This window comes from Gigantopelta aegis, chromosome 3 (genome assembly GCF_016097555.1).
Source record: "Gigantopelta aegis isolate Gae_Host chromosome 3, Gae_host_genome, whole genome shotgun sequence".
Taxonomy (NCBI): domain Eukaryota; kingdom Metazoa; phylum Mollusca; class Gastropoda; order Neomphalida; family Peltospiridae; genus Gigantopelta; species Gigantopelta aegis.
Genome location: NC_054701.1, coordinates 75,207,154 through 75,225,409, shown reverse-complemented (window position 1 = coordinate 75,225,409; position 18,256 = coordinate 75,207,154). Strand labels below are relative to the sequence as shown.

General features: G+C 33.5%; 1 protein-coding gene across 2 annotated transcripts; it reads left to right on the top strand.

The window, feature by feature from the left end:
• The first annotated feature begins 38 nt into the window (after positions 1-38).
• On the top strand, positions 39-17,512 carry LOC121369080 (protein transport protein Sec61 subunit alpha). Of its 2 annotated transcripts, XM_041493920.1 has the most exons (14): positions 39-168; positions 2,778-2,845; positions 4,076-4,141; positions 5,968-6,046; positions 6,407-6,538; positions 6,977-7,086; positions 7,851-8,004; positions 8,289-8,449; positions 9,428-9,568; positions 9,755-9,811; positions 10,582-10,773; positions 13,058-13,205; positions 13,814-13,968; positions 17,015-17,512. In XM_041493920.1, exons 1-13 carry the CDS (start codon positions 162-164, stop codon positions 13,927-13,929), a joined length of 1,431 nt encoding a protein of 476 aa, XP_041349854.1. In that variant the 5' UTR covers positions 39-161; the 3' UTR covers positions 13,930-13,968; positions 17,015-17,512. The 2 variants fall into 2 exon arrangements, with proteins under 2 accessions (XP_041349854.1, XP_041349853.1); XM_041493919.1 differs by lacking the exon at positions 17,015-17,512 and having other exon boundaries at positions 13,814-14,468.
• The last annotated feature ends 744 nt before the right edge of the window (positions 17,513-18,256 follow it).

Below are 18,256 nucleotides of genomic sequence, written 5' to 3'. Positions count from 1 at the left end.
TTAACTTGAACAAAAACACGAACAGTTGTCACGTGACCGACCTTTTCAGGAGACGCAATCATTCTGACACGGTGTCAGTCTTGAAGTCTCTAATAATTTCACACATGCATGTCCAATAATCGAAATAAGATACCGTGTAGAAGAACTATAATCCATTTATAATGGGTAGTAAGTATTTTAAGAAGCAATTCTATTACAATATATATGTTTATCGTTTTAAACGGTTACTATTTATTACTACCAGATTGCATACGTGGCTTGTTTTAATTTTTCAGTCGTAATGCTTCATTGCTTGCGTGTAACTTTAAGTTAAAAATGTTTATCTGAATTATTTGGACTTCATCATTTCTCGTTGGACCAGTTGTTTTTGTTTTTAAATTTTAATAACTAAGTGAATTAATAAATAAACTGTAATAACATGAAATAGGAAGTAAAATGTTGCCTGCTGTTACCTGTTTTTTAAAAATAGACTAAAAGAAATATGGCCTGCTAAGAAAAAAATATGGCCAGCTGGTAATAAGACAAAATTAGGTTAGTGGAAGTTTTGGGTTGGTGTGTGGAAAATGTGTACCTTGGAGATGTATTTTAGAGCTTTATAAAATTAAAATATAACAAAATTAAGAGATCAGCCAAAGCTAAATAGAAGATGAGATGATCTTGTAAACATAGATGATATTCAGGACCCATATTCACAAAAAATCGTAAGCCTATTTTACACGTAAACATAAATCTACGACTGAAGAGCTATTCACAAAACAAGTTGACACAACGAAAACGCAAGTTACCTGTAAAGTTGGATGTAAATATAAGAGTGCCTCTGGTTACAACTAATGCTGCACGTAAGTTTTGTACATATAATAAATCAAGCACGATCGTCGTTATTTACGATTATTTACAGAAACTGGAAGCATTTCCAATAATTGAAGCAGTTTGCGATGGCGAACATCCACGGATTGAACATATTTTTGTTGGTGATCGAACAGATGTTTTTGACTGCCAATTTCTCCTGAGTTATTTTTTCCTTTTTAAGAAATGTCCTCAAGTTCGTACCAAAATGCGGATTCTCACCAATACCAAAATGCCATTGTTCGCCGTTCGCGATATTATTGTTAGCAGATGACAAACGATATTGCGTTTTGTGCATTTGTTATTTACCCGGTAGCCATCGTTTCTAATGTGTGGGTTTTTTTTTTAATTTCTCTGGTGAGTGTTAAATCATAGATTTACGTCCAACTAAGTGTTTATATTTACGACCGTCTTTGAGAATAAGGTGCTTTTTGCACGTAAACATAAATCTACGGCAGACGTAAGTGCTAGTCGTAGATATAAATTTACACCTTTTTCTGAATATGGGTCCAGGACCATGGGGGGGGGGGGGGGGAGTGTAGTTGGAATCTATGACGTTTCGCCCCCAGTTTGACCTGTTCGCCCCATGTACCAGTTTTCCCCCAGGTTGATTTGCCCGCAACTGTGTACCAGTTTTCCCCCAGGTTGATTTGCCCGCAACTGTTTGCCTGTTCGCCCCCAACTATTTGTCAATTCGCACCAAACTTTCAGTCAGTTTGCCCCCAATTATTGTATTGTTTCTTTAGAGGCATGTTAAAGTGTGTGTTTTTTCTTAGCGTGATTTGCTGGTCCAGTTGTTCATCATTCCTAAGCATTATTATCTTGAGTTGTCATCGCCTATCCGTGGTATAAATAGTAGGCTGTAGTTGTCGTCCTGTTGGTTAACATTGCAGAGCGTTTTTGGTGACCACTGACGTTGTAGTTTGTTATATTTGTCTACAGAAAAAAACGGTGCCAGCAGTATATTACTATTAGTAGCTTTAATTTATCAGGATGTGTACCACCTCCTTATCGTGGGACCGACCATGGGTTTTGGTTTCAATATGACAGGTGCTCTTTGAATACATCTGAAAAAGGTTGTTTACCATTCAGGTATGAAGAACCTGCGACATGTTACACCTGACTGATAGTTGAGCATTGAAGACATTCATAATAACTGATTATTCCGGATTCTTATGAAAGTAAAATTCTGCGTGATCTGAAAATGTAAATCATATTTGCATCAAAGTTCGATAACTGCCGAACCGCGCATCTAAAAATGCACATGGGAGTGCGTGAATTCGCCTGAAAATAGGGTATGGTTGCACTAGAGTCTAGAGGAAGCTTGGCACACACAAATGGGTCCAGACCACACCTACAGATCGACACAGTGGTATCTTTATGGGGGAGAACTGGTTATGTACGTGAGGGCAAACTGGCTTGGGGGCGAAACGTCTGGTACCTGGGCAGTTGGCCTCCCAAAAAAAAAAATTGAAAACAATTATAAAAACTTAAAGAAAATTCTCTTAATCGTTTTAAGGAGTTTTAGACTATTAACTACTCAGTCCCCCCCCCCCCCCCCCCCAACAAAAAATCCTAGCTACGGCCCTGATATTAGATCTATAATCTGTCCCATCCTACAAAATTTATTAAAAAAAAATAATTCACAAATAATTTCATTTTTGTTTGATTTATGAAAAATAGTAAGTGTTTTAGAAATAACATAAAAATACTATGTTTGTGTGCAATTTAAAAAAACAGTCTGCTCAGAAATAAATAACTTGTAAATTCTATATAGTAAAATTTTTTAAACATTTGCTGTAGAAATGACTTTAAATGTCTTGCAAACAGTTGAATTTTTATTTTATCTGCTAGGTCTAAAAACTTTACTGCTTTTCGCAGGCCACTATTTCGAGCCCTGACAATTAATTATATTTGTTTTATCTTTTCAGTTAAGTTTTTAGAGTTTGTGAGACCGTTTTGTGCGGTTTTGCCAGAAATTGCAAAGCCAGATAGAAAGGTAAGTTGGCATTAGCAACATATGTGGTTATTTCATCATAAAGAACATGGTGCTGGCTCCACCTCTAGCCAAATTTGTTGCCAATTGTGAATTTCGAAACATCTGTCAAAATTTTATTTTAATTTGATATGTCGTACTGTCAAACTTTCAGTCAACATATATGTTTTTGATACTTCATTTGTAACTGCATGAATCGGCCTGAACATAAACAAGAAAACTTGTCTTTTATCTCTCAATATTGAAAAGTCAAGCCACCAAATTTGTTTCAATTATAATATAATTTAATTATAATACCATAAATACTGTGCATGTTAGAAGTTTTTGCTAATGCAATATTTTGATACTAATGAAATGCCTCTGTTTTGTGGAGATTATCACTGTTTTTCACAATAAACTAATGACTTGAAAACGGTAAAGTATTATTGTATGTACAAAGTATTGTTTTTATTATATTAAACAATTTTGCTTACATATCAAAAACTCATTCATGATGTCTTGTATGATTGATGTATGTATTGATATTTTGTTGAAAAAAAAATCCATAAATATTTTCCAAATTTTCTTGGAACATTAGAATTAGAACAGCAAGATCTGAAATTCCATTGAGTTAATGTGTTATTCTCTTTGCCTCACCAATAATTTTGATGTAACTTGTTAGCTTGGATTAGGTTAGCCATCAGTTGAGACATTGAAGTACAGGTGCTACTAGTGTACTTTTCGTCCAAAATTAAATATTTTTTTCTAAATTACTAACTGAAAAGTACTAATATATTTTTAAAAATTATCTTCAGTCGATCATTCCACAAAAATAACTAATATGTTGTCACCATAAGAAAAAAATATGTGTTTACTTGGCTAGCTTGATTACATACATGTATATTGTTGATACAGTGTTTTGTTATGTGTCAAAAGCACCATTTAGTGTCTAATGCAGTCGAACAAAAAAAGATATATTTGAACAACAAAAATGCATTGCAGCTTTTAAGTGAATATTTTCCCCCATCTCTTCACAGGCTGCGAATTTAGCACAATTTTGTGAAGCCCAGATTTTGGGTTGGACAAGTTAAGCTTATGAGACAGTATTGAAAAATATCTATATTAAATCATTATCATGTTTACGACTGTGTCTGAATGCTTAAGAAAATCCCCGAATCAATGCCTGCTTAAGTATATTCCATTCAGAAAAGATAAAAAGATTCCACATATGAATTCTTCTTCTTTGTTTTTCAGATTCAGTTTAGAGAAAAAGTGTTATGGACAGCCATCACCCTCTTCATCTTTTTAGTATGCTGTCAGGTATGTAATTATCCTAGGCTACCCGCTAATTTCATCTAAATAAAATTAAATTCCATAGACAAAATTTTCTCTTTCCATAGACAAGACCCTTTCTCTCCTCTCTCTCTCTCTCTCTCTCTCTCTCTCTCTCTCTCTCTCTCTCTCTCTCTCTCTCTCTCTCTCTCTCTCTCTCTCTCTCTTTCTTTCCTTTTCAACTCTTTTGTATTCTTCAGATCTATAAATGAAGGCAGACATTTTTCAATACTGAAATTTCGGTATTTTGCTCAATATGGTAAATCGGTATTGACATGATACAGATACCATACAGTATACAGGCCTTCTAGAATACGGTGGCCCGATGCCCGAGGCCAGTGTTTTTTGGATTCGGGCCAGTAAAAGTTACTTTGTGCAATCCCGATGGCAAGTGGTATTTAAAAAAAAAAAATGCTACGTCCTACGATCATACAAAAACAAAAACATCTGCAAGTCACTTCTTTCGATTTGCTATCACATACAATATTTCACTAACAAATAGTTGGCCACCAGTAATCTCTGACCCATCCATGACATCAATATACCTACTGATATAACTTTATTAAAGTTATAAAGTGTAAACATTGGAAAAACAAAAGTTCATTGTTTTTCCGCCATTTTGTTTTTTACACTGAAATCCAAAGATTTATTACTCTTAATACTAATAATATGCAAAAGGGTAACCAGTCTTTTATTAATTTTAAAGGTTGCACGTCACTATTTACAAATACTTTAAATGTGTAAATTATTAATTTAATTTATAAAATATGACATAAATTGCAAAAAAGTTTTTTTTCAAAAGTTTAAGAACACAGTATCATGAAATAGATAAATTTAACAAAGTACCCAAATTGCAAAATTACTAATATGGTGTGTGTGTGTGTTGGGGGAGGGGGGGGGGGGAGAGCCTTAAACTGCAATACATGTACACTTTATGCTAATAAAGGTTCTTAATTGTTTTTCTCTCTCTTTGTTTTTTGAGGGGGTGGGTGAGGGGTAAGTTCCCATTCATAAGTAAATGAATAATGCTGTTAATTGTTGTAATATCTCGGTAACATGGATTGTTTTTTATAACTTAGGTGGTTTTAGTGGAAACAATTATTTTAAAATTTTAATAGGTACAGTAACTATTCTAAACTGATGAAAATTATTCGCATATTTTTCTAAACAAACCATAAAGCATGCCCAATGAGTCTATCTGTTGTGTAAATTGAGAAATTGATTAAACATGATCTCAGTATGAAAAATGGACATTAAAAAGTTAATTATTTTAAATTACTGTTTTTTTGGTTTTATCAACAGTTAAAATTGGGCAAGTGAATTTTTCACCATGGCCAGTGAATTTTCAAATTCACTGGCCCTATGGCAAGTGAATTTTAAAAATATTCTAGAACCCCTGCAGTATACCACCCAGCTTATTATTAAAATTATATATATATATATATATATATATATATATATATATATATATATATATATATTATATGTATATATATATGTGTATATATATATGTGTATATATATATGTGTGTGTGTAGCTCTTTCACAAATTAAAATAAAACTTTAAAAGCTACAGCAAACATTGAAAAAAAAAAACCCTGGTGAAATGTCTATTGAAAAAACAACTAATACCATTCACTTGATGATTATTTTATTATAGTTTTCAGTGTAGACAAAAGAAAACCATCAGATGTTACAAATTTAATATATTTTTGATAATAATTTAATTTAAAAATTGAATTGGCTTATATTTTTGTGCTTTTATGCAGTTGTCCATTTCTTTAACTTTAATGGGCATTTATTTATATTTTCAGATTCCATTGTTTGGAATAATGTCATCAGATTCAGCAGATCCCTTTTACTGGATCAGAGTCATCATGGCCTCCAACAGAGGTTAGTCTCATTTATAATCATTGCATATCTGCTAATGTGATTTGCTGTGTATTAAAATGTGAATTGGGTGCTGCATGGCATTTGGATGTAATATCTAAATTGGTGGATGTTAAACAAAATTGTAATTTGTGATAATTGATTAAACTGATATACAAAACAACCCTACATAGTCATACTGTTGTCATTTTAACAGTCATTTGATCATAGAATAATTTTTGGTTGTTTGATGTAATTGAATTATGTAACGAGAAACTTGTGATCATGCAATTAAATTATATAGGCTGAAATCACAAAGGTGGATGACAAGCTTTAAGCAGAATTATACGGAACTTTCTACTATTATACTTGAATGTGTTTCAGGTACATTGATGGAGTTGGGTATTACCCCAATTGTAACATCAGGTCTGATCATGCAGCTTCTGGCTGGAGCCAAGATCATTGAAGTGGGTGACACGCCCAAAGACAGAGCTTTATTTAATGGAGCAAATAAGCGTAAGTGATCTTTAAATTGTTTCATGTAATAGTGATGGTAAATGAGTTTTTAAAAATGGTGGTAATTTTTGGTTGATTTTGTCCATTTGATCAAAATATTGGGGAATGTAATTTTTGTAATTAACAGCAAGCAGATTAAAAAAACATTGTCTCGGGAATACTGTTTGTGATATTTAGAGAACATTGGTGGTTGTGTTCTCGAGATTAAGTCTTAATGTGTATGAAGATGTCATTTTCAAATTTAATAATTAAGTGAATTGTTAGAACTACTGTAATTGATTTTTTATTTTATCAATTTAGAATATCTTTATTTGATATTTAGTAATATTTTGTTTGTCCTAGTAACTTATTTTTTTCTATCTAAAATTGTGTAGGTTATGGGTTGTTAGGTTTTGTCTACTTGTTTTGATGATTGGATATTTGTTAATGTTTTTTCAGTGTTTGGCATGGTGATCACTATAGGTCAAGCTATAGTGTATGTGATGACAGGCATGTACGGAGACCCCGCCGAGATCGGTGCCGGTGTCTGTCTGCTCATCATCATTCAGGTGAGAATCAAGATCTTGCATAAATTTTTTTTTGTTTTATTAAAATATTTTCCATAGCATACTTAACATTTTACACTTACACTCACATTGTGTTGAATTTGATAAATGGCATATTTAATGTCTGTCTGAAAAGTGAGAAATGTTAGTGAGGCGTTTCTTGGTTTTATGCCAGAGCTTGATTATGATGACTGTGTGTGTAAAATTAAACACATTATAGCTGAATGAATTTATATACTTAGATGATTAAAAGAAAGTAACTTACTAACATCTTCAACCCCATTCCCCAAATTATTAAATCAAAATGTTTTTATTATCTAGTTGATCATTATGTAAATACTACATCTTCAGCCCCCTCCCACAGTTTATTAACTCAAAATGTTTTAATTATCAAGTTGATCATTATGTAATTACTACATCTTCAGCCCCCTCCCACAATTTATTAACTCAAAATGTTTTAATTATCAAGTTGATCATTATGTAATTACTACATCTTCAACCCCCCTCCCACAATTTATTAAATCAAAATGTTTTAATTATCAAGTTGATCATTATGTAATTACTAAATACATATTAATTTTATGTGAATGTTGCGTCTTTATCGCTCTCAGGTTTCTTTTAATAATAATGTTTTAATTTAATAAAGAAATGTTCATGTATATAAATTGTTTTAGCACGTTTGTGTGTGTGATAACACTGGGCTATAAGTAATAAAAGTACATTAATAATTAATAAATGTTTTCATTGGTTTGCTCTTGTTTTTTCAGCTTTTCGTAGCAGGTTTGATTGTCTTGCTTCTGGATGAGCTCCTCCAGAAAGGCTATGGTCTTGGATCGGGTATTTCCCTGTTTATCGCCACCAACATCTGCGAGACTATTGTCTGGAAAGCATTCAGTCCAGCAACTGTCAACACTGGAAGAGGTTTGTAGTTTCAGATGTAATAAATGTTTGGTTAATGTTTTAGGTAAGAAATTATTGTGGCAGGTATTTATTATTTTATAATTTTTGTTTAGTAACATGTATTAAACATTTAAACTGTAATCTCAAGATTAAAACTGTAATCTCAAGTTTGTTAGCATGTTTTTCTGTCAAAATTGACTTACAGGTCAAACAAAATATACACATTATTGTTCCTTAAATGGTCATTTATTAGTGCAGATAGGTTGAGTACAATTTTAAAAGTACTTTGTGTTTTCTGTTTTAAGGTACTGAATTTGAGGGTGCAATTATTGCTTTGTTCCACTTGCTTGCCACACGAAATGACAAAGTTCGAGCCCTTCGGGAAGCTTTCTACAGACAGAATCTTCCTAATCTGATGAATCTCTTGGCAACAATTCTAGTGTTTGCTATAGTCATATACTTCCAGGTAAATATGACCACTTGGCAAAATTTTCATGTAATAATTGATACTTTGTTAGAAAATAACTGGGTTTTTGCCATTGGTGATGTTTAATAGATGATTCAGAGAAAATTTCTGCTCAGTCGTAGCTAGCCTTGAAAATGAATGATTTTGAATGTGAAACACTCATGTTTTTTTCATGGCAGTTCACGGTCAGCCACGTTTATTTATGCATAATTCAAAATTTATGCTGCTCATATTTAAACCACCAATGAGCAATCGGACCTGTTATGTAGCATTGTTATTATGTGCTTTGTTTTATTAGAATTATGGTGTTTAGACAAAAAAAAGTAGTTTGTACCATAATTAAATCATAATTGGGAGTATTTTAATTCACAGAATATAATTGAACCATAGTAAGTGCTATGGCAGGGCTTCTAGATAATGGCTAGTGATATTTAATGTTGGGCTAGTAAATAACTACTATTGCCATATCAGACGGCTAGTGAATTGTTTGAGTCAATTGTTGCACTTAAGTATTTTGTAAATATGAATATCCTGTCCCCACCCCAACCCCCAATATTAGTGTTTTTAAGCTCTATCTCCCTCTTTAGGTGACATATGTATGATTATTACTATTATGTAGTAAAATTGTATTGACTTAAAGTAGGGCTAGTGAATTTTTAATCATGTCTAGTAAAAGAAAATTAAATCACTGATCCCATGGCTAGTGGATTTTATAGAAATTCTAGAAGCCCTGGCTACTGACATCCATGAAGGAAAAATGTAAGCATTTTTATAGATATTTTTTTTGTAATCTTGCCTGAACTGAAAGATCTTTTGTAGGACTATTTTTTCTTGATTGCTTTAAAGTATTATTTTTATTAAATGATTGCTTAAAAAAAAATCTCTTGGTACTCATGCTTGACCATTATGAGGTAGGATTTCTCATCTTTTGATATTATAGGTTTATGCATAACAGCATTCTTACTTTGACATTTGTAGGGTTTCCGAGTGGATCTTCCGATCAAGTCTGCACGTTACCGTGGCCAGTATACGTCTTACCCCATCAAGCTTTTCTACACGTCCAACATTCCGATTATCCTTCAGAGTGCTCTGGTGTCCAATCTTTACGTTATATCACAGGTATAGTATTATATTAAAAATGTTTTTTAGACAGAAAAAAACCAACCTTTTTTTTGTGGTCCCCAACAATTTTGTCCTTGTTCTTCATACTAAATTTGTTTTTTGTGTGAAGTGGATTAACTGGAAATTAAATATTTTTTTAGATTTTTGTCTTGAAATTTAATATTGGATGTCTTCCTTTTTTAGATGTTGGCAACTAAATTTGGTGGAAACTTCTTTGTCAACTTACTTGGAGTCTGGGCTGTAAGTATATTTATTTACTTTTAAATGTATTAATCTGTAAGTCGTTCAATATTTGCACAGTGGAATTTGTTCTGTAATCATGTTGTATTTATCATAGTGATTTCCCTAGACATTTGGCAAGGCATGGTAGACCAAACACTTTTGGGACATTTTCACCATTTTCAGGGCACTTTTTTTTCATTAAAAATACGCAAAAATTAATTGAAATAAACATTAATGTAATTTATGTGCTTGCTTTAATAAATGAATGGCAAAAGATGTAAAAGGCATATTTTACTAATTAATAATACCTTTTTGGGTGTTTTATAAAGTCAATTTTAGAATTAATTAGTGAAAAAGGCTGGTTTAATCTCAGGGCAGCATGGTGCTGATTAAGGCAAGATGGTGCTAGACAATTGAGGCATGGTGCTGCACCATGCTAAATCAAGCTATGGAAAATACTATATCAACTTCGAGTCTTCACCTATATTACAAGAGAAAGCCTATCAATAAAAATTACTATTTTAAATATAACATCAAACGTAAGGCATATGTTTGTATTTTCGGAAAGATTTGAGCAAAACCAATTAAAATGTACAAATCTATTTTAAAATAAGAACTATTGAAACAATGCGTATTGGTGGAATTTTGTGAAAAAATACTTTAACCTTCATTCAAAGGCCACATTCCACAGGTTTTGTTTAGTATTTCCACTTTGTTTCTTAAAATTTCAAACTACTATTTATGAATTTATTTATCTTGCGTTATAAAATATCATGTTTCTGTTACAGGATGTTGGAGGTGGTGGGCCTGCCAGGTCATACCCTGTAGGAGGTTTATGCTACTATCTGTCGCCGCCGGAGACGTTAGGTCACGTCGCAGAGGATCCTGTGCATGCAGTTCTATACATAATATTTATGTTGGGCTCATGTGCTTTCTTCTCCAAAACATGGATTGATGTGTCCGGTTCAAGTGCAAAGGATGTAAGTTAAATTTACTGTATTCTTTAACAATCAATTAGCATATCAATAAAAACAAAGACTATTTTAATAAGATGTAGTCTTAAGCTTATTAAGTTTTGTTTTGTGCTAAATACAACTCATGTTTTTTGTTGGGGAAACTATGAAATGTTTTTGAGCGGTTGGAATTAGATAACATTTAAAGTTGCTAAAGTAATTGTTGCCCTGAAAACAAATACGTTGTGATAGAAACGAAAAAAATAATTTCGGCATGTTTTGAACTTTGTGTTAACGTTAATATAGTGTTTAAGAAGATGAAAACGTCTAACTGGCATCAAATTAAACAATTGTCTTTTACATTAATACTCCGTTATTCATTCGCATTACAATTTTTAGTTCGATCCTTATATATTTTATCTTATACAGTCAAACCCGCTTATTTGCATACCCTCGGTGCTGCTCGATTTTGTGCAATTAACCGGGTTAGTCGATTAACCGATAGAGTACCGACTTTCACTTTGTAACAGCCATCCAACTACAAAGTGGCATGGGAGACAGTCTAGCATAATGTGGTACTTCATACTGGAACTATTACAGTTAACACATGTCACATGCAGTTGGATATATATAAATGTAAAAAAATATATCTATCGATATATATATATAATTAGCATGACGTTTTTGTTTTAATCTGCCAGACCAGAAATTGTTTTTTTAAAAACCAACAACGTCCGTCACTGGGCGTCGTTTTCTAAAAACACAAACTTGCGTCGTTTTCTAAAAACACAAACTTGCGTCGTTTTCTAAAAACACAAACTTTGTGCATTAAAAAAAACCCCACTGACCATCCACTAGTGTAAATAAAGTGTATTAGCCATGTAGTTAATGAGATAAACTTGAAACAACATAACCATCAAAAAGTTCACGTTTCATCGGTGCACGTGTTTACAAAATGACGTCAGTTTCCGGAATTACCGGGCTGTTGATTGACCGAATAGAATTACGTGAACTTGTATGAATTTGCTGGTATGGTGTTCTTTCCATCCCAAAAGATATGGCAAGCTTTGGTATTATTTGTGATCCCCAAATAATGACTTTGCTATTGTTAAGCAATTAAAGTTAAGCTCGGCTAGTGAGTCGTTATCAGTTCCAGCAGTCTGCATTGCATGCATGACCGGTCTAACACAATTGACTGACCTTCATGGTGCGGTCCGACTGATTGGTGTCTAACAATATAGCAGAAACTTAGGGACGATCCATAAATAACGGTCTTTGTTATGTTTGTTTTTTTTAGACGACTTCCCCCACCAGTCTTTTTTTTTTTCGCTACATTTTCCGGGAAGCAAATGATAAATTGTTTCTTTTGTGTTTAACAGATATAGCGTACACTGCATCTAATGAATAAGTGAACAACAACCCTTTCTCGGTCACATTTATTATAAACATAACGACGATTGATCTGTAATCTTTTAATTATTAACAAGGCTTCTCAACATAACGTAATAATTGATACAGAACAATGATTGCCCTGAACACGTCAATCGAATAGGGCCTCAATAGTTGAGTGCGCATGCGTACAAGCGCACAGGCAGTAGTTCTAAAAATAATAGTCGGAGAGTTACCTGTTATTGAGATGGCCTCTGATTAACAGCAATATATTGCAAACAAAACATTAGGTCTTAGGTTTATTCAACTTAATTATGTCATTCTTAAATCTTGTAGTCGGGTATTGTGATTCACCAGTAGTAACGTGCACACCATCTCATTTGCAAGTCACACGTCGATTACAGTCGGCTTACCACACAGTGAGCTCAAACAAAACAGATTAATCGGTGATTTATTTGAGTTTTTTTGCCAAAGTTTGATAGACATTCTCAGTCATTTGTGACATTAATTTAGCACACACACAAAAAAAAAATCGTTATTTATATGTGCAAATAACCGATATATAGCCTGTAGTCTGTGCAATTAACCGGATGTTTTGTAGTGTTATAAGGGCAAATGGTTCGGTGTTGGGTGAAAATAGTCGATTAACCGAATTATGCTATAAACCGATGTGCAAATAAGTGGAGATGACTGTATTTGAATAAAACCATCTGATTGAATGTTATACAGTGTTTTTCTTTCAACATAAATTATTGAGAAAGAAGTATCAAATTCTCAACTTCCTTGATGGTGAAGAACTATTTGGCAGCCTGAGCGATCATTCTCAACTTTCTGGATGCCTGATGATCTAGTCAGTTTTGTATATTGACAAAAAATAATAGTTTGATTGTGGGTTTTTCATGTGCAAATATTTTTCTTTCAGGTAGCGAAACAGTTGAAGGAACAGCAGATGGTGATGAGAGGACACCGAGACAAGTCGATGATAAAGGAACTCAACAGATACATCCCAACTGCTGCTGCATTTGGAGGTCTTTGTATTGGAGCGCTGTCCGTCATGGCTGATTTTATGGGTGAGTTGTAGCAAAATGGTACGACGTAGTGGCTGTCGTGAAAACAAGTGGCTGAATTTACAAAGCCTGTTTGTCTTACATGCATGTAACTACATACATTTATAATGCTCAAACATCTGCATCTTAAGAAAAATAGGCTACGTAAATTCGACACAAGATGTTTTTCAATGGTGTGGAGATCTGCACAAGTATCTCTTAGTTTTAATTCAAAAGGTATACCGGGGTATTCCTTTTTCTCAAAATGTTACCTCGCAATCTTGAATCGTTACTATAAATCATAAAATATCAGTGATGTTCAGAGTTTGTGGAATCCAAGTAAGTGACATTAACGACATAAAACTTAAGCGAGGTCGGCTTATTAAGATATTTTTATTTTATTTTACTTTTGTTTATAATTACATTTTTTCCCTGTTCATTTCATTAAAAAAAACTTCTTTTTTTTAAAGTGATAGATACAATTTGTGTATTTTTAGAAATCTGTTCAGCAAAGTTGATAATGTATCTTGTTCATTAGACTTATTACTTTGACATTAATACTTTGACATTAATACTTTACAAGCATTTACTTTCTAGACCTAAATGTGACTAAAATGTATTTATTCTTTCAGGTGCAATTGGAAGTGGAACTGGAATATTATTGGCGGTCACAATTATTTATCAGTACTTTGAGATTTTTGTGAAAGAACAGAGCGAAATGGGAGGAATGAGCACTCTACTGTTTTAATTGACGAGACACGACTAACGAATTGTGCTGTTATATCAAATAAAACATTTATTAGTGATACTGGATTTATCTGGAATCTAAATTGTATAGTTTTTGTTTCTGTAGATTATTTATTTTCAAAAAGCCATTCTCAGACATGGTTACATTAAAAAAACAAAAACATTTTTCATTGTGACATAATACATTGTGTATGTATTTGTTAATTGATTTTCCCATATTTCAACAAATTATTGGTGAAAGAGCATTAAAATTATCCATCCTGAACATAGTGATACCATAAATCCATCAACCATTTTGTCAGTTTGGTTTTTATTTTCATAAAAGGAACTTTTAGTTTACCTCCTGGTATTTAAACTAGTCTTGTTTCAAACTTGGTTTTGTTTTAAATAAAGCAAAATTCAGTATTTTAAGTCTCAAAATTTTTGTTATACATGTATAACATTGTGTGTTTATATTGGGGAGGTATGAAAGCGAGTTTGTGAATACTCACAAATTGTCTTAATATATGTGTGTAAAACGAAGTAAAACATTTATTTAAATTTACAGAGTTGGATTTTTCTTTAATACAGATTATAGTACATTCTTTGATTGTATTATGCAGTACCTGCAGTTAAGAAATTTACAAATTGTCCCCATCACCGACATTTGGGAAATACAGGATTAAAAACGGGCATTTTTGTATATTATCAAAATCGTGGGTTATTCCTAAAAACTTATTTACACCTTGCAAATTTTATTAGGTGTTGGATGTAGCGCAATGGTAAATCGCCTATCTGATGTGCCGTTGGTCTGGGCTTGATCCCTGTCGGCCGACCCATTTCTCACTCCAGCCAGTGCACCACTACTGGTCTAGCAAAAGGCAGTGGTTTGTGCTATCCTGTCTGGGATGGTGCATATAAAAATCCTTTGCTACTAATGGAAAAATGTAGCAAGTTTCCTCTATAACAGTCAAAATTGCCAAATGTTTGACATTGAATAGCTGATGATTAATAAATCTGCTCTAGTGGTAGTGTTAAACTTTTTATCAAGTCAAAAAGTCGCTTAGCACATTGCAGAACACTATGTTATATGAACTGCCTGTTGCACAGTTAATTTCATGATCAACCATTTTATTGTAAAATTGCAAATGTTTGGGCTACCAGAACTTTATTGATGTCTATTAAATACATCCAACACCTATGGGACCAAGTAAAAGTGAAATTTTAATTTGTGTCCGTTTTTAAAGAGATTTTGTTCTGTACTGATATTTTAAAAAGGGACCATAGGTTTACATTGTGTGGGTGTTTTTTGGTATTAGAAAAGTAGTTCCCAGTCTCTACTTGGTAATCCAATAGTGTTCTAAACCTCGGTGGAAAGCACATTAGCAGAGCTAGCTCCCACTGTCGCCAAATTCACCAATTGCTAATTTTTACTTTGTATTAGAAAATAACTGGTTTTCTGCCATTTTTTAAAAGTTTAATAGATAATTTGGCGAAATTTTGTGTTCACCCAGAGCTAGCCCTGCACAGTAGTATAGTCATCATATTGTAACTTGTTCTATTTAAAATGAATTCAGAATGTAGTGTAGTGTGGTACAAGATCATGACTTTTAAGAATTTGAAATGTCTCCGGTCGAGGGACACAGGAATGCTAGACAAGAAACCTGCTGTGGCAACATGGATTACTCCTTGGTACCAGCATGGAATCTTTTTATATAGGTGAACACCTATCACAGCCTGTAAAAAGCAGGTTGAATGAAAATAACCCAGGGTCGATGATACAAACCATAGCACTGGTCACACAATTAATTACTCCATGCAGTTTAATACAGTTTCTATGTTAGAATATATTCTGTGACAAATAAAACACTATCGAGAGGGTCTGAGCGAGTGCTCCGCAAGGCTCAAATGGGTAGGTGTAAACCACTTGCACCGACCAGTGATCCATAATTGGTTCAACAAAGGCCATGGTTTGTGCTATCCTGCCTGTGGGAAGCACAAATAAAAGATCCCTTGCTGCCTGTTGTAAAAGAGTAGCCTATGTGGCGACAGCGGGTTTCCTCTAAAAAAACCAGTGTCAGAATGACCATATGTTTGACGTCCAATATCCGATGATAAGATAAAAAAATCAATGTGCTCTAGTGGCATCGTTAAATAAAACAAACAAACAAACTTTACTATCGAGAGGGTCATACTACTACTACTAATTATTTTAGGGAGTGCTCTACCATGTAAAAAAATCAACATGAGGACCACAAATGTTTCAGTTAGCAGCCCTTGTGCCCAAGCACTGCCTTGTGTTGCTGTTGTACAAGTGGCAATATATCACTTGGGACAGTTATCAGTTAGTACTACATATAACAAGTAATTTCAAACCAATAGGTTAATTAAATACTAGAGGTCAACCTATTAGGGCCTCCACAAGTTCAAAATATTGGACTCTGAGTACTCGAGGATCAGACACGAGTACCCGAAACTTACTACTAAATGATAATGAAACTAAAGAATAAAGTATATGCATCTTAATTTCAATGCAGAACACGAATCCGAAATCATGCTATGGAATTGCATTTAAAAACCGGTTGATGCATGCAGTATTGTGACAAATGGACGGCCAGATTGAAAAAGAGAAACTAGTGCATGATCATATAATTATTGGGCAACTTGTATTACTGGTTAGTTACTGCTGAAGTTAATGCTCTACATTGTTTGACTTGTACGGGTACTGGAGTCCTGTGAACGGACTAGACTGGACCCGTGCCTGAATACTTGAGTACTCGTGGAGACCCTAGAACCTACCATACGTGTAATCATCAAAGAAAGAGTTCAAAAAGCATATCAGGATTTTGTAGCCTTTTTATTTTATTTTATGAGGAACCATTTCCTAAACTGGACTACATCAAGCTGATACTACATGTAACGACACAATGAAAGGTGGTGTGATGCCTGAAGAGTATGACATGAATGTACTTTAATATTAAAATTGAATTTCTATTTTGGAAAAGTGTCCTTCACTTTACAATTTTGACCCAAATTAATTTCCAACATGAAACATTCCACTGTTTTAATTGACGAGACACGACTAACGAATTGTGCTGTTATATCAAATAAAACATTTATTAGTGATACTGGATTTATCTGGAATCTAAATTGTATAGTTTTTGTTTCTGTAAATTATTTATTTTCAAAAAGCCATTCTCAGACATGGTTACATTAAAAAAAAAAAAACATTTTTCATTGTGACAATACATTGTGTATGTATTTGTTAATTGATTTTCCCATATTTCAACAAATTATTGGTGAAAGAGCATTAAAATTATCCATCCTGAACATAGTGATACCATAAATCCATCAACCATTTTGTCAGTTTGGTTTTTATTTTCATAAAAGGAACTTTTAGTTTACCTCCTGGTATTTAAACTAGTCTTGTTTCAAACTTGGTTTTGTTTTAAATAAAGCAAAATTCAGTATTTTAAGTCTCAATTTTTTTGTTATACATGTATAACATTGTGTGTTTATATTGGGGAGGTATGAAAGCGAGTTTGTGAATACTCACAAATTGTCTTAATATATGTGTGTAAAACGAAGTAAAACATTTATTTAAATTTACAGAGTTGGATTTTTCTTTAATACAGATTATAGTACATTCTTTGATTGTATTATGCAGTACCTGCAGTTAAGAAATTTACAAATTGTCCCATCACCGACATTTGGGAAATACAGGATTAAAAACGGGCATTTTTGTATATTATCAAAATCGTGGGTTATTCCTAAAAACTTATTTACACCTTGCAAATTTTATTAGGTGTTGGATGTAGCGCAATGGTAAATCGCTCGTCTGATGTGCGGTTGGTCTGGGCTTGATCCCTGTCGGCCGACCCATTTCTCACTCCAGCCAGTGCACCACTACTGGTCTAGCAAAAGACAGTGGTTTGTGCTACATTTGAAATGTCTCCGGTTGAGGGACACAGGAATGCTAGACAAGAAACCTGCATGGAATCTTTTTTATATAGGTGAACACCTATCACAGCCTGTGAAAAGCAGGTTGAATGAAAATAACCCAGGGTTGATGATACAAACCATAGCACTGGTCACACAATTAATTACTCCATGCAGTTTAATACAGTTTCTATGTTAGAATATATTCTGTGACAAATAAAACACTATCGAGAGGGTCCGAGTGAGTGATCCGCAAGGCTCAAATGGGTAGGTGTAAACCACTTGCACCGACCAGTGATCCATAACTGGTTCAACAAAGGCCATGGTTTGTGCTATCCTGCTTGTGGGAAGCGCAAATAAAAGATCCCTTGCTGCCTGTCGTAAAAAGAGTAGCCTATGTGGCGACAGCG

Coding starts and splice junctions, on each gene's coding strand:
- LOC121369080 (XM_041493920.1), top strand. Junction 7,087..7,850: donor GTCTGCTCATCATCATTCAG/GTGAGAATCAAG, acceptor TTGTTTTTTCAG/CTTTTCGTAGCAGGTTTGAT. Junction 8,450..9,427: donor CTATAGTCATATACTTCCAG/GTAAATATGACC, acceptor TGACATTTGTAG/GGTTTCCGAGTGGATCTTCC.